The sequence below is a fragment of the Zalophus californianus genome, chromosome 8 (genome assembly GCF_009762305.2).
Source record: "Zalophus californianus isolate mZalCal1 chromosome 8, mZalCal1.pri.v2, whole genome shotgun sequence".
NCBI classification, from domain to species: Eukaryota; Metazoa; Chordata; class Mammalia; order Carnivora; family Otariidae; genus Zalophus; species Zalophus californianus.
Window position 1 is genome coordinate 112,276,079 of NC_045602.1, and position 13,822 is coordinate 112,289,900.

A 13,822-nucleotide genomic window follows, 5' to 3' on the forward strand; every position below is an offset into this window, starting at 1 on the left:
TTCAATGCCTGTCTTTTATAGAAGGTGAAACTGAGACACAAATAATGAGAATTGCTAGTGAGAACTTATTCTGGATTAGATATTATTTTTACCTGCACTACCCCATGCAAGGTCATGACAGTTAAGATGCTGTCTTCATTTGGGGTTGCTGTGAAGCAAACACTGAGACAAAATTGGAGTTCAAGAGGTTTATTTGGGAATTGACCCTGGGAAATGCAGGGCTGGGAGTAAATTGTGAAACAGAGTGGGAGGCCAGCCCATGAAGGGTAGGCCATCAAGACAGGCACCGCTGGGGACATCTGGAGCTCAACCCTGCTGGGGAGTTCTGAGAAACAGCAAAGAACAAGCCTAGGCTATCCCACCTGTTGAAGGAGGAATTTGGGCTCATTGTCCATCACTGGTTATCACTACCCTTCCACTGAGTCCATCAGCAATGTTTTCTTTTTTCTTTTTTCCAATTATTGTATTGTTCAGTTTTATACCTTCTATTTGTTTTTTCTAAAATAACTTCTGTTTCTTTGTTGAGATTTTCTCTGTCTTCACTCATTTCAAAAGAATGTATAATTTCTCGCCAAAGCACTTTTTGGATGGCTGCTTTAAAGTCCTTGTCAGACGATCCCAACATCTGCATCATCCTGGTTTTAGCATTAGTGGATTGTCTTGTCTCATTCAAACTGTGGTTTTCTGGTTCTCAGCATGACAGCTAATTTTCTATATATCGTGGACATTTGGGCTAATATATTAGGAAACTTCAGGTCCTATTTAAGTCTTTTATTTTAGCAGGCAGTCTCATTTTTAGGTGTAGCATGTAGGTTCTCATCTGCTTTTGGAGGCTGGAGTTGCAATGACCATTTAGTTTCCAGAAACTTTGCATTTCTATTCTGGTCTGCTTTGTTCTTCTGGTGCTACTGGGGTTAGTATTAGCTTGATACCAAAACCAGACAAAGACAGTATAAAAATTACATACAGGTCAATATCTTTCATGAATATAGATGTGAAAGTCCTTAATAAAATATTACCACGTAGAATTCAGCAACATATAAAAAGAATTCTACACCATGGCCAAATGGGGTTTATTCCAGGGAGGGAAAGCTAGTTCAATATTCAAAAATCAATCAATGCACTACATCAACAGGCTAAAGAAGAAAAATCACATGATTGTATCACTAATAGATGCAAAAAAAATTGGTGACAAAATTCAACACCGTTTCTGATCGAAAACTCTCAGAAAAATAGCAATAGAGAGAACGCCCTCAACTTGTTAAGAGCATCCCAAAACAACCCTACAGCCAACATCATACTTAACGATGAAAGACTGAATGCTTTCCCACTAAGACTGGGAACAAGGCAAGAATGTCTGCTCCCATCACTCTTATTCAGTACAGTGCTAGAAGTGCTAGCCAATGCAATAAAGCAGGAAAGGGAAATAAAAGGAACATAAATCAGAAAGAAAGAAAGAATACTGCCCCTATTTACAGGTGCCATGTTATCTTTGTTGGAAAACCCTAGAAATCTGCAAAAATACTCCTAAAACTAATAAGTTCAGCAAGGTGTTAGAATACAAAATCAATACATAAAAATCAGTTGTATTTCTATATACTAGGGATGAACACATAGGGCAACAAAATTGAAAATACAATTCAGTTTGCAATTCTTTTTAAAAAAGGAAAGAAAAATTCTTAGGTATAAATCAAATAAAACTTTTTAGGACTTGAAAATGGCAAAACACTGATTCTTAAAAAAAAATCAGAGACTTAAATAAAGGGAGAGATATACCATGTTCATGGATTGGAAGACTCAATATAGTCAAGATGTTAATTCTCTCCAAATTGATATACATGTTTAATGCAATTCTGATCAAATTCCCAGCAAGATTTTTTGTAGGTATAGACAAAATTATTATAAAATTTATATTGAAAGGCAAAAGAACTAGAATAGCTAAAACAATTTTGAGAAAGAATAAGGTGGATGAGATCAGACTACCCAACTTCAAGATTTCAGTGATCAGGACAGTGAGGTATTGGCAGACAGAAAAACACATAGTCTGCAGAACTGAACAGGTAACCCAGAAATAGATTCACACAAATATAACCAATTAATTTTTGACAAAGGAACAAAAGCAATTCAGTTAAGGTAGGACAGCCTATCCAATAAATCACACTGGATGGAGCATTTGAACATCCACAGGCAAAAAATGAAACTTGATATAAACCTCATTCTTTATGCAAAAATTAATTCAAAATGGATCATGAACTTAAATGTAAAATGATATAACTTCTAGAAAAAAAACAGAAGAAAATCTTTGAGACTTGAGAATAGGCAAATATTCTTAGATTTGACACCAAAAGTGTGATCCATAAAAGGAAAAATTGATAAAGTGAACCTTATCAAAATTAAATACCTTCATTCTGTGAAAGATGCTGGAAAGAAGATGAAGGGACAAATTACAGACTAGGAGAAAATGCTAACAAATCACATATCCAACAAAGGACTTCTGTATGGAATAACAAACTCTTAAAATGCAACAGTAAAACTAAAAAATTCCAATCAAAAAGCGCAAAAAACATGCACAGACATTTTGCTAAAGAGGATATACAGAAACTTGTACACAAATATCCATAGTAGCTTTGTACTTAATAACGAAAAACTGGAAATTATCTAAATGTCTTTCAATGAGTGAATGGCTAAAAAAACTCTAGTACATTCATACCATGGAATACTACTCAGCAGTAAAATGCAACTGTTTTTCTTTCAAAGATTTTAATTAATTAATTAATTAATTTATTTATTTATTTATTTATTTGACAGAGAGAGAACACAAGCAGGGAGAGTGGCAGGCAAAAGAAGAAGCAGGCTCTGCACTGAGCACGGGGCCCAGAGCCCAATGTACAGCTTGATCCCAGGACCCTGGAATCATGACCTGAGCCTAAGGCAGACACTTAACTGACTGAGCCACCCAGGCGCCCCTAAAATGCAACTGTTAATCATGCAACAACTTGAACAAATCTCAAGAAATTATGCTGAATAAAGAAAGCCTATTTCAAGAGGATACAAAAGACATAATTCCATTATCTAATATCTGTGTAACGGCACAACTGTAGGAATGGGGAACAGATTAGTGGTTGTTTGGGGTTAAGGTATAGGGGAGGGGGTGTGTGCAATCATAAAGGGGTAATGAGGGAGTTTTGTGCTGGTGCAGTTAAGTAGCCTGATGTGGTGGTGGTTACACAAAGCTGTACATGAGATAAAATTGCATCCCAGGAAACTCTTCAATCCCTGGCAAACTGGGACAACTGATCACTCTAGTAAGGGCCATCCTGTAGCCCTTGCAGCCCCGAGAAAAATTTTGGATTTCACCTGGAAGAAAATCCAGGTCCTCTGGCTACTTAGGAAAAAGAACTGGTAGGGGTCAGAACCAACACAGGCAAGAACTACTGCATCATTATGGCAAGAATGAGAGGGGTCCAGTGTGATAGAATGGCCTGCGGTTCACCACTCTTTTGGTTTTCTTCCTGAGTACATGGCTAGACTACATTTCCCAGCTACCCTTGCAGGTAGGTGTGGCTATGGGACTGAATTTTGGCCAGTGGGAGGTGGGAGGACATCTGTACCTCCCATAGGTGATCTTCCATGACTTGCCCCAACCACAGCAAGCTTTAAGCCATGTACAGAGAGAGCAGAGCACAAGCTGAAAGGAACCTGAGACCCGGCTGTCAATGGAGGGGAAGGATTTGCTGATCTGGAATACCAATAGGACTGTAATGTGTTGTAGCCCTTATAACAGTCTTCATCTATCTGTGACAGTGTCCTGTGGTTCCTTAACTGATGCCCCTGGTGTGCACACCTCCTGGGATGCCGTCAGCACCACTGGCCTAGATGTGCTCTCTGGATGCTTGTCTTGGGGGAGGTTGACCAGATGGCAGGCAGGCAGGATTCCCAGACAGCCCCCTGTAGCTACAGAGACCCCAAGACCCTCTGTGCATCTCAGAGCCGGGTAGAGGTCTTAGTTCTGGCTCACAGAATCCTAGAAATAGTGGATTCTGAAAGGATTGTAAGACTCTCAGAAGACACAAAATCCCATCTGTGCCACTGAACAGATGGGAAAACTGAGCCCAAGAGAGCAGGAGGTGCCTGAGGTCCTACAGTAAATCAGTGGGTGAGTGAGCCCTCATTCATCCATTCTTTTATTCATTCCACAGATATTTATTAAGCACTTTGTGTGTTAGGCACACAGATAAAATAGAGGATTCCAGCCCTCATGGAACTTAGAAACAAGCAAATTGCAAACACACAGGACTATGTACTTGGTACTGTGGAGAATAAAGCAAGGTAGGGGATAAAGGAAATGGGTGTTCTGCTTTATCTGGAGTGGTCAGAGGGGCCGTCTTTGAGGAAGTAACCTTGAGCCGAGACAGGCCCTGAAGATACCTCAGGAAGGATTTTCCAGACGGCAGGAACAGCAAAAAGCCCCACTGAAGGCACACGGCAGAGTCTGAGAAACAGAGGCTGGGAAGCCGGAGCAGAAGGGGTGGAAAGAGAACGGCTGAGAGGCTACAGCCCGCAGAGCTGTGTGTCTGTCCAGTAGTCACGGCCTTGGCACGCCCCCCCCCCCCCCCGCCCCCCGCATGCACATTGCTCTTCCCAGCCCTGCTCACTCGGGAGCTGTCCTGCTCTGGACTCTGGAGCCTTTAGGACTGGGGATGGATGGATAGGGGCTGACTTTCCAACTTCCTAATGTTCGATCTTCTGGGGTTACCTCATTTCTCCCAGCATGTGAATTCCATGTAAAAACCAGGAGACTCCGACATCCAGAGAACTCATTCGTTCATGCATCCTACAACATGCTGAGCTCCTGCTCTGTGTCCAGTGTGGGCTAGTGCTCCAGGGACCCAGATATGACCTCATCTCTGCTCTCCAATGTTGACAATGTAGAGAGAGGGACAGAGACATCGATAGTGACCACCTAGTGCCAAGCTGTGATAAAGAGATTGTGGGAGCCCAGAAGAGGCACTGAACCTGCCCTGAGAATCCAGGAGGGCTTCCTGGATGAGGGGCATATTGAGGGCAGGGTCCTGAAACGAGTCAGAGAAGAAGGGGGGTGGGATGTTGGCTGATATTCCACAAAGAGGCCACACAGGAAAGGCTCAGAGGTGTGGAGGGCCTGGAGGTGTCTGTCAAAAACTGCAAGGGGTTGAGATAGCTCTCTGGGATCAACGGTGTGAGGGGTGGGGTGATGGGGAAGGCTGAGAGCAAAGGGGTCAGAACAAGAAGGCTTTGTAGGCAGAGAGAGAGGGGATCCATGCTGGAAGCCCTGGACACCCATCCCGCCTCTGTCCTAGACTTGCTGGGCTGCCTGAGCTAAGAACCCAAATCCTGAAGCCTCAGTGACCCCATCTGTGAAATGGAGCCATTTGGGTGGACTAGCTCTGACGTGCCACCAAGATGCCAGAATCTTGTCTGCGGGTGTGTTCGTGGAGCCCTACAGAAGAATGCCCAGGCCAGAGCTGCCTCCCTGTGTGTCTCCTGCCGCTGGACATGCCTTCAAACGTCCTCATTGCACTGGGGACTCATTGAGGATGGAGAGAAGGGGCTGAAGGAGACAAGCCACACACACAGGAAAAAGAAAGGACAGTTGTTCAGCAAGAGGCTGTCCAAGTTAAGCTCCTCTGTGTCCTGAGTAGTGGCCCAGAGGGCAGGCGCTGGATGCAGACAGGGAGCTGACCTGCTGTGTGTGGCCTTGGGCAAGTCACTGGCCTCTCTGAGTGCGCTGTCTGCTGGATAGGAGGAAGGGTCTGGCTGTGAAAGCGTTAAAACGGCCCCAGCTGCTCCCCATCCAGTAGATAAGGTCGGAGGAAACACAGTCCAGCGAATTTATGAGGTGCCGGTCACTTGGAATCAAAGATTAGGGGCTCCCCGCAGGCTGCGCAGGAAACACGCAGGGGCCATGGCCAGAGGGCATGGGGGACTCTTGAAAGAACAAGGCAGAGCAGACGGTCAGGCAGCAGAGTAGGGGACGGTGAGGCAGAGAGAGGACCAGAGGAAGTGCAGGAGTGGTCCCGAAGGGCCAGGCGCAGGAGCCGGGAGCGACGGAGGAGAAGGGAGAAAATCGGAGGCAGGCGGGGAGTGGGGGGTCGGGAGGTGGCGAGAGCGCCAGGATGGGGAGGGTCACTTGGCGGCCGCGCCTGTGTACCTGCGTCTGGCGGGCCGGCGGCGGCGGCGGCGGGTCTGTGAGTGCTGCAGTGCAGGGGGCGGAACGACGCCAGACGGCGGACTGCGGGACCCACAGACCTCCGGGCCCCCCGCCGGGCGACCCCCGCCCCCCGCCGCGCGCGCCGCCCGAGCGGGTTAACGCGCCGCCTCGCGCGCCGGGCTCCTCCCCGCCGGGGCAGTGTCCCCGCTCCGCCGACGCCCTCACTCGACCTGGCGGCCGGCCCCTGCGCAGACGGCGCGTCCCTGGCGGCGGACCGAGCCCGCGCCCCGCGGATGCGCCCGTGCGCCCGGAGCAGCCATCGGGCCTCCCGGGGAACCCCCGCGCGCCCGCGCCGACCAGGCTGCCCAGATGCGGGCGCCACTTTGCCTCTTGCTGCTCGTCGCCCACGCCGTGGACATGCTCCCCCTGAACCGAAGGAAGAAGCAAGGTACGAGGAGGGCAGCGGGCTGGGTGGCAGGGCAGGCACAGCGGGGCAGACAGGGGTTTGGCCCCTGGAACTCCTGCAGATAGCCATCAGGCCCACTTTACAGACGGGGAGACTGAGGCCTGGGGGGCACCTGTCTAGCAAGCTGGCCAAGGAGGCTCTCCACGGAAGGAAGGGGCTGGTAGGCCTCTCTCACTGACCCACTCCCTATAGTAGCAGCATTGCTGAGAAGGAGGGTGGCTCTGTGCAGAGACAGGAAGCCCCAGGTGCCAGGCCGGAGGACACTGGGACTAGGGGACAGAATTAGTGACTTAGAAGCCATGCCAAGTGTCCATGCTGAGCTGGGAGAAGACATACACAGCCCCAGGCTGGGAGTCCAGATGACCCAGTCTCAGCCCCATCATTGACTGTGACTCACCACGTCACCTTCAGGAAGGCGGTATTCCTTAGTGGACCCCCTCTGGCAAGGACATGAGCTTTGTGAATTCAGGGAGACCTGAGACCTGAATTCACGTCCATTTATTCTGAGATGACCTGGAAGAAGTCCCAGAGCCCCTCAGTTTTTCCATCTGGACCTCCTGGGAACACTCGGAAGGTAAAGCAAGGTTCAGACTGTAAATGGACCCGGGGCGCAGAGGGGCCCCTTGCACCCTCAGGGTCCTATGTCACAGCCACTCACTGTGAGAGTCAGAATGTCCTCAAGAAGTGGGTTTGAGGCTGTCGCTGCAGTGTGGGGGTCGGCAGAGCCCGTGGGGCTGAGGAGGGCAAGCAGGCGAGCAAGTCTCCTGAGCTGGTACCAGTCTGAGAACCAACCTTGGAATGCCAGCCACTATGCCAAGGGAATCCCCACGGCATCCCCATAACAGCACTTATCCCATTTTATAAAGCCAGGTGCCGAGGCTCGACAGGTTAGGTAACTTTGCTAAATTGTCCAGCAGGTCAGCGGAAGACCCAGTGTCTTCTTTCTTTCCAGCTGTGGTGTTAGGTCTGAACAAGGCTACATGGGAATAAGAAAGAGTCTGCCCTCTAGGAGCTTCTAGTCCCATTTGAGTGAAAAGCCCTGCATGGACACACTCACTCCTGGACTGGAGCAGGAAGCCAAGAGGGGCTATGGGAGAATGCGGAGTTAGGATTGGGTGGGGGTGACTGGCCCAAAGGGCTCCAATCCCCTGTGTGACTGGATGGAGGGACCAGGGGTCTGAGCAGTGGGTGGGCTTCAGGTGAGCTGGGCCCCTGGGGTCCAAACTTGGGACTTCATGGGGATGCTCCTCTGTGAATGTCCCATGTACAGGGGCTGAGTGTATAGTCTCTGGAGTCAGCTTCCCCAGTAACCAGCTGAATGACCTTGGGGAAGTCACTTTGCCTCTCTGCGCCTGGGTTTACCCATCTAAGGCTCTTTTAGAACATCTCTAAGATTTTTCTCAGTTTTATTTATTTTTATTATTTTTTTAAGATTTTATTTATTTAATTGACAGAGAGAGACAGCGAGAGAGGGAGCACAAGCAGGGGGAGTGGGAGAGGGAGAAGCAAGCAGGCTTCCCGCTGAGCAGGGAGCCCGATGTGGGGCTCGATCCCAGGACGCTGGGATCATGACAGTCGCTTAACCGACTGAGCCACCCAGGCACCCAGATTTTTCTCAGTTTTAAAACAGACCAAAGAAATAAAAATAAAAACTTTCTCCTCACTGACTCCTCTTTAACAAGAGGAATAATAATCTGAAGTATCCAACTCACAAGGCAGATATGGGCAAGACTGAATTTAGTGTGTTTGTTAAGTGAGTAGCCAAGTACACAGGCTCCTAGTGGGCACTTGTACGTACCAGTCGTCTTCATTTCCTGTGCATGGTGTCCCTGGCTACTCACAACAGCCTTGTCGGGGGGCGGGGGGAGGGCTGCTTATGATCTGGATGAGGATTCAGAGAGGGAAACTGATTTGTCCAAAGTTGCACAGCAGGTGAGTAGCAAGGCAGGCTGGAATCCCACTCCATCTGTCAGGATGACTCCTGAGCTGTGTTGGCTTTCCCTTCCCAGAGTCTCCGTTCCCCATCTGAAGAGGAGCTGGTTGAGGAGATCTTTAAGATGCTTCACAGTTCTAAAAAGACACACACACACACACACACACACACACACACACACAAAGATTAAAGAAAAAGAAAACTTCTAATCCCTTTCGCCATCCCCAGTTGCTCGGTGAGGAGCTTGGGCATGGCTGCTCCCAATGCTGCCCCAGTTTGGCAAGGGGGCTCTCAGCACCCCTCCCCACCGTAGTTGATGCCTTGTTTATGGGACGTAAACATGCCCATCCAGTGTCTCTGGAGAAGCTTATAGCTCCACTTATCAGTCAGGTGCAATGGAGAGAGTCTTGGATTTCAGTCCCACCCCAGGCCCCTTTGTACTGTGTGACTTCGGGTGAGTGGACTCCTCAGCTCCTGCCAACAGGCTCAGTTTCCCCATTGGCCCCGGGGTGGGGGTGGAGGGGTAGGAAACCCCTTCCTGTAGCATAGTCTGCAAAGTGGTCATAGGCATCCTGGCCAAATAGGTTTGGGAAATGCTCGGTTTGGCAGATTTCTTGACTGCAGGACTTATCAGAGCATTCATGGTGAAGCGGTGGGGCTAGAGAGCAGGACCTTTCCCAAACTAATTATGCAGCAGAGGGCCATTTTTCATGAGACGGCTGCTTGGGAAACTCCACACGACATCCCTGAGGGTCTTACCAGCTTTGACATTTTGCTGTCACTGTAGAAGGAGAATGTGTCCTGAAGGCACCTGAGCCCTGGCCGTGCTCCATGTATCCATCTCTTCACTTGTTCATTCAACAACAGCTACAGGGCATCCTCTGTGCCAGGCTTTGTGCTGGGAAACTTGGAGATGCCAAGGTGCACAGACCCGGGGCCTACTCTCGAGCAGCTACCAGGGTGGAGGGATGCCCTTCCCTGATTTCCCCAGCCTCCCCTCCATGCCCGAGTCCCGGGCCTCAGTCTTCGGCCTGCTCTGCAAGGCCTAGCAGCTGCCCAGGCTGAGCTGTCCCCCTCAGGGCCTGGCATCCGCAGACCCATGCTTCCTCAAGCTCTGGCGTCACTGTTTTCTGATGAAACCCAATTTTTCTGTTTCTTTTTTTTTTCTTTCAATTTTTCTGTTTCTTTCTTTTTTTTTTTTTTTCAATTTTTCTGTTTCTAAGACAAGAAAGAATGAAAGAAAAAACTTGAGAAAGATTCTTGGATCTCAACTGTCTCTTACAAAACATGTTGATTAATTAAGTGTAAATGAATCAGAACCAGATGGAAACATTTCTCTTGAGACATGCTGGGGTGTCCTGGCAAAGGGACAGGCAGGGAGTGTGAGGGAGCTCTGGTCTGCAACCCCCAACCCCTGATATGGAGCTTCATTTAGGCGATGAGGAGAAGACAGGCTGTGACGGACTTCCCTGACGTTCAAGGCTGGAGAGGGGCCCTGGTGGAGGCAAGAGTCCCCCCACATTCACGTGGTGATTTCAGATCCTTCTAGACCCGAGGCAGCAAGGGACAGAGGAAATTTGGGGAGTTCAGCTCTGGAATTCAGATAGCCCTGAATTCAAATCCTGAACCCTCTCCTGCCCTAGGTGTGTGACCTTGGGCAGGCCACATGCCTTCTCCAGTCTGTGGTTCCACGTCTGTGAAATGGGAACAGTTTTATCTACCCCTCTGATAGTTGGGAAGATTCACCACAGTCCCGGAGGGAAGGTGTCTGGAAGCATAGAGTAGGTGCTTTATAAAGATTCTACCACTTCTCTCTCCCATTTTACAGCAGGCTGGGGTGCTCTCTGGACTGGGGGGTTTCGTGTGGGTTGAACCTGACTTCTGCCCTATCCCCTCGGTGAGCCTCTTCATTCTTCATCTGCTCAATGAACGGCGCCTCCCTTGGGTGGGGTGAGTGTGATCATTCTCTGTAACCGCCGGACAGGCAGCACTGTCCCCTGCCTGTAGCGGGGAAGCTGAGCCCCAGCAAGCAGGTGCCCAAGGCAGTGGCAGAGATGGGGAAGGACCCAGGTTTCTTGTCTGCAGGGCTGGGCCAGGGCCGGGTGGGCCCAGAACAAGGTGCATCCCCCTCAGTGCTGGCCTCCGGGTGGCACCAGGTCAAGATGCATGTCAGGGGCAGCTCTGGAAGGAAAACCAACTGCTAGAGGATGGAGTGAGGGGTTTAACTGCACCTGGGGGGCCCAGGAAAGGCATCATGTGCCAGTAGAATGCTACCTTAGGCAAGGTATTTTGGCCCCTTTGGGTCTGGGTTTCTTCATAAAATATGGCTGGTTGAGAAAAGGAAAGCAGTATGTTTGGTGCACAGTAAGTACTCAATAAACTTGTCTCTGCTCCCATGCCTTCTCCCTCTGTGGGCAGTTCTGGAACCAAGCTTGGGCTCAAAGGAGATGCTGCTTCACCTCACATGCCCCCACCCTTGGGGGAACCCACCTCCCTCTCCAGGGATGGAAGCCACCCAGCCCCCGCCCAGTCACCAAAGGAGAGCCTTGAGGCCACTTAATGAGGGCTGGCCATGTGCCAGGAGCTCTGCACAGTGGGAATCCTCACTCTGACGCTGCCTGGTGGACACCCATTTTTCAGACAAGGGAACTGAGGCTCAGAAAGGGCGAGTGACCTGGCCAGGAACTCCCAACTTTGGGGACATGGACCCAGCATTTTGGAGGCTTCAAAGCCTGTGCATAGAAATACACATGGGTCCTGTTGATGACTTGCCAGGGGCTGCAAGGTGGAGGCATCTGAGAGGAGCCTTATCACAGGGATTTTGTCAGGCAAGGTGGTAGCAGGGACGGGGATGGGGGACTCCAGCAGGAGGAAGGGAGGGTCTGGTCAGGTGGAAAGGGCTGCGTGGCCAGAGGAAGTAGAGGTCCGATTGCAAGACAGGGTGAGAGTCCAGTCACAGAGGGGCCTTGGATGCCACTTGCATGTCACCTTTATCCCAAAGAAATATGCGTTGAGCCCCTCCTCTAGGCCAGGCTCTGACTAGGTGTTCACAAGGACGGTAGAGATGCGCTCCACTTCCCACCTGTCAAAGGGCTCAGTGTCTCCTTGAGATGTCAGTTACAGACCCATCAGAAAGACTGACGTGGACAGGACCCCACTGCCCCTCCACACAGCCCTCAGTGGCAGGTCAGGGGCGCTCCTGGTCTCAACTGAGCAATCTGACGCTCAGCGAGGGGACGTTGCTTGGCAAAGGTGACCTTATCTGTATTGTTCTCCTGTGTCTCTGTGTCCGTCTATCAGTTCACTGTTTATTCATCCACTTTTCCATCTAGTAAAAAAACTGACGCTTGTATGAATGCAAAGTTTTCAAACTGAGGTTTGCAACCCATCAACGGATCGGGGAACTAAACTTAGCAAGTACGGCAATTTTGAATGAAGTGGAATACAGTGCAATGGAACAGAACACGACAGTATAGGATAGAATAAAATGGGGGGGAGGGCGGGGGTCAGGAAACTTTTTTTGTAGAGGGCCAGATAGTAGATATTTTCAGCTTTGTGGGCCACATATGACCTGTCCTGTATTCTTCTTTGCTGCTGTTGTAAACCCTTCTCAGTTCGTAGGCCATACAACAAGGCCAAGGGCCGGATTTGGCCCACAGCCTAGAATTAGCTAACCTCCTTTTTAGAAAATATCAGAATGTATTGCAAGTCTTAAGATTAAACATTATTTTGAGAAATGTGTTTCCATTTACACATATATGTGAGTGTGTGTATGAGTAAGTGAGTGTGCATGCCCTTGTGTGTGCACATAGATGGGGATGTGTGAGAGTGTGTGTGTTTGTACTGATGTGTGTATTCTGCATGCTGTGTGTGAAGTGATATAAAACTGGAATTTTTACCTCTGTCAAGGAAGTGTGGAGGCTGCTGGATCAGCTGAGCCCAATAACGTCCTCATAAATCTCTCAGAGACAGGTCGTAGGAGGGTCCCTGTACCGCAGATGGGGAGACTGAGGCCCTGTGAGCCCCAGAGCAGGAGGCATGAGAACCCAGGGAGTCTGGCTGCAGAGCTCCACGTGCTACACCATATTGCCTCAATGAGCAGCGACCGCCCCTGGCACATTTTGCAAGTCGTCTGCCTATTTTTGGTGGCCCTGAGTCTGGTGGCCACGTCCTTCCCAAGGCATGGGGCTTTTAGCCCCAGAAGGTGGAGTGATCAGTCAGAGGCCTTAATATCCTCCTGCATCAGACACCCCTGAGCAGCCGATGGGCGCAAGACATCGTGTGGGCCTTTTGCACTGATCCTGCCTGGTGGACATGGGTCCTCCCTCTGCCCTTCCAGAAGAGGAAGGTTGGTTCAGAGAGGGGACCTGTTTTGTTCCAGGTCACAGAGGAAATGGTTGTGTGGCCTGGGTCTTCCAGGTTCCAGACCCACAGGAGGAAATCCTGCCTACCAGAGACTTCTCTGGAAAACCCATCCAATGCCATGAACTGCCCTCTGGTTTACACAGCTCTTTACAGTTTGCGGAAGGGTTCCGCTTTCCTTTTTTATAGAATAATGGAATGCAGGGCTGAAAAGGCCAGTTGAGACCTTTGAGACCAAAGCTTGCTCAAAGGGAGGCTCAAGCAGGGCAGGACCTCAGCCCCCCGGCACCGGGCAATGGGTGGAAGCGAGGGTGCAGCCAAGACTGGGGAGCAAGGGAGGGCCACTTTGGAGAGGTAGAGGAAGGTAGCTGGCTCCAGAGCCTAAAAGTCCTGGTGTTGGGCCCTTGAGAGCCTCAGTTTCCCTGGATGACTCAGCTGCGCTGGGTCTGCTGTGCCTCCGTCCCAGGTCTAGGATAAATGTCAGACAAGGGGGATGACATTTGACAAAGAGGGCATCCATAGCTGCCAGAAGTTTCTTAAGAACAAGAGACCAGCCCAGGCTTGGGAGCCTCGAATGGGCCCCTGGAATGACCTGTGTGGCCCACAGGCTCCGTGGCTTGGCTGTGTGCTTCCAAGAGAGGGAGCAGGCTGAGGCCTGGGCCAGACTCAGAGCCATCATGGCCACGAGGCCAGTCCTTCCCTTAGAACCACGGGCTGTGGACCCTGGCCGACACAGAAGGCCCCAGGCGCGGTGGATACCCAGGAGCGTGTTCCTCACCTCCATTTCCACACACATGTATGTTCCTAAAAACATACATTTTTGTCTTTAAAAATACTTAACTTTTCCTGGCATCAAAGGTTTTTAAAAGTC

General features: G+C 50.0%; 1 protein-coding gene across 1 annotated transcript in view; it reads left to right on the plus strand.

Annotated features, from left to right (window-relative positions):
- Window positions 1–6,553: 6,553 nt before the first annotated feature.
- Window positions 6,554–13,822, plus strand: part of RSPO4 (R-spondin 4) — a 32,526-nt gene continuing 25,257 nt past the window's right edge. Inside the window, exon 1 of the mRNA XM_027623869.1 lies at window positions 6,554–6,638. Within this exon, the coding sequence (XP_027479670.1) occupies window positions 6,560–6,638 (79 nt within the window). The 5' untranslated portion in view covers window positions 6,554–6,559. The remainder of the gene's footprint in view (window positions 6,639–13,822) is intronic.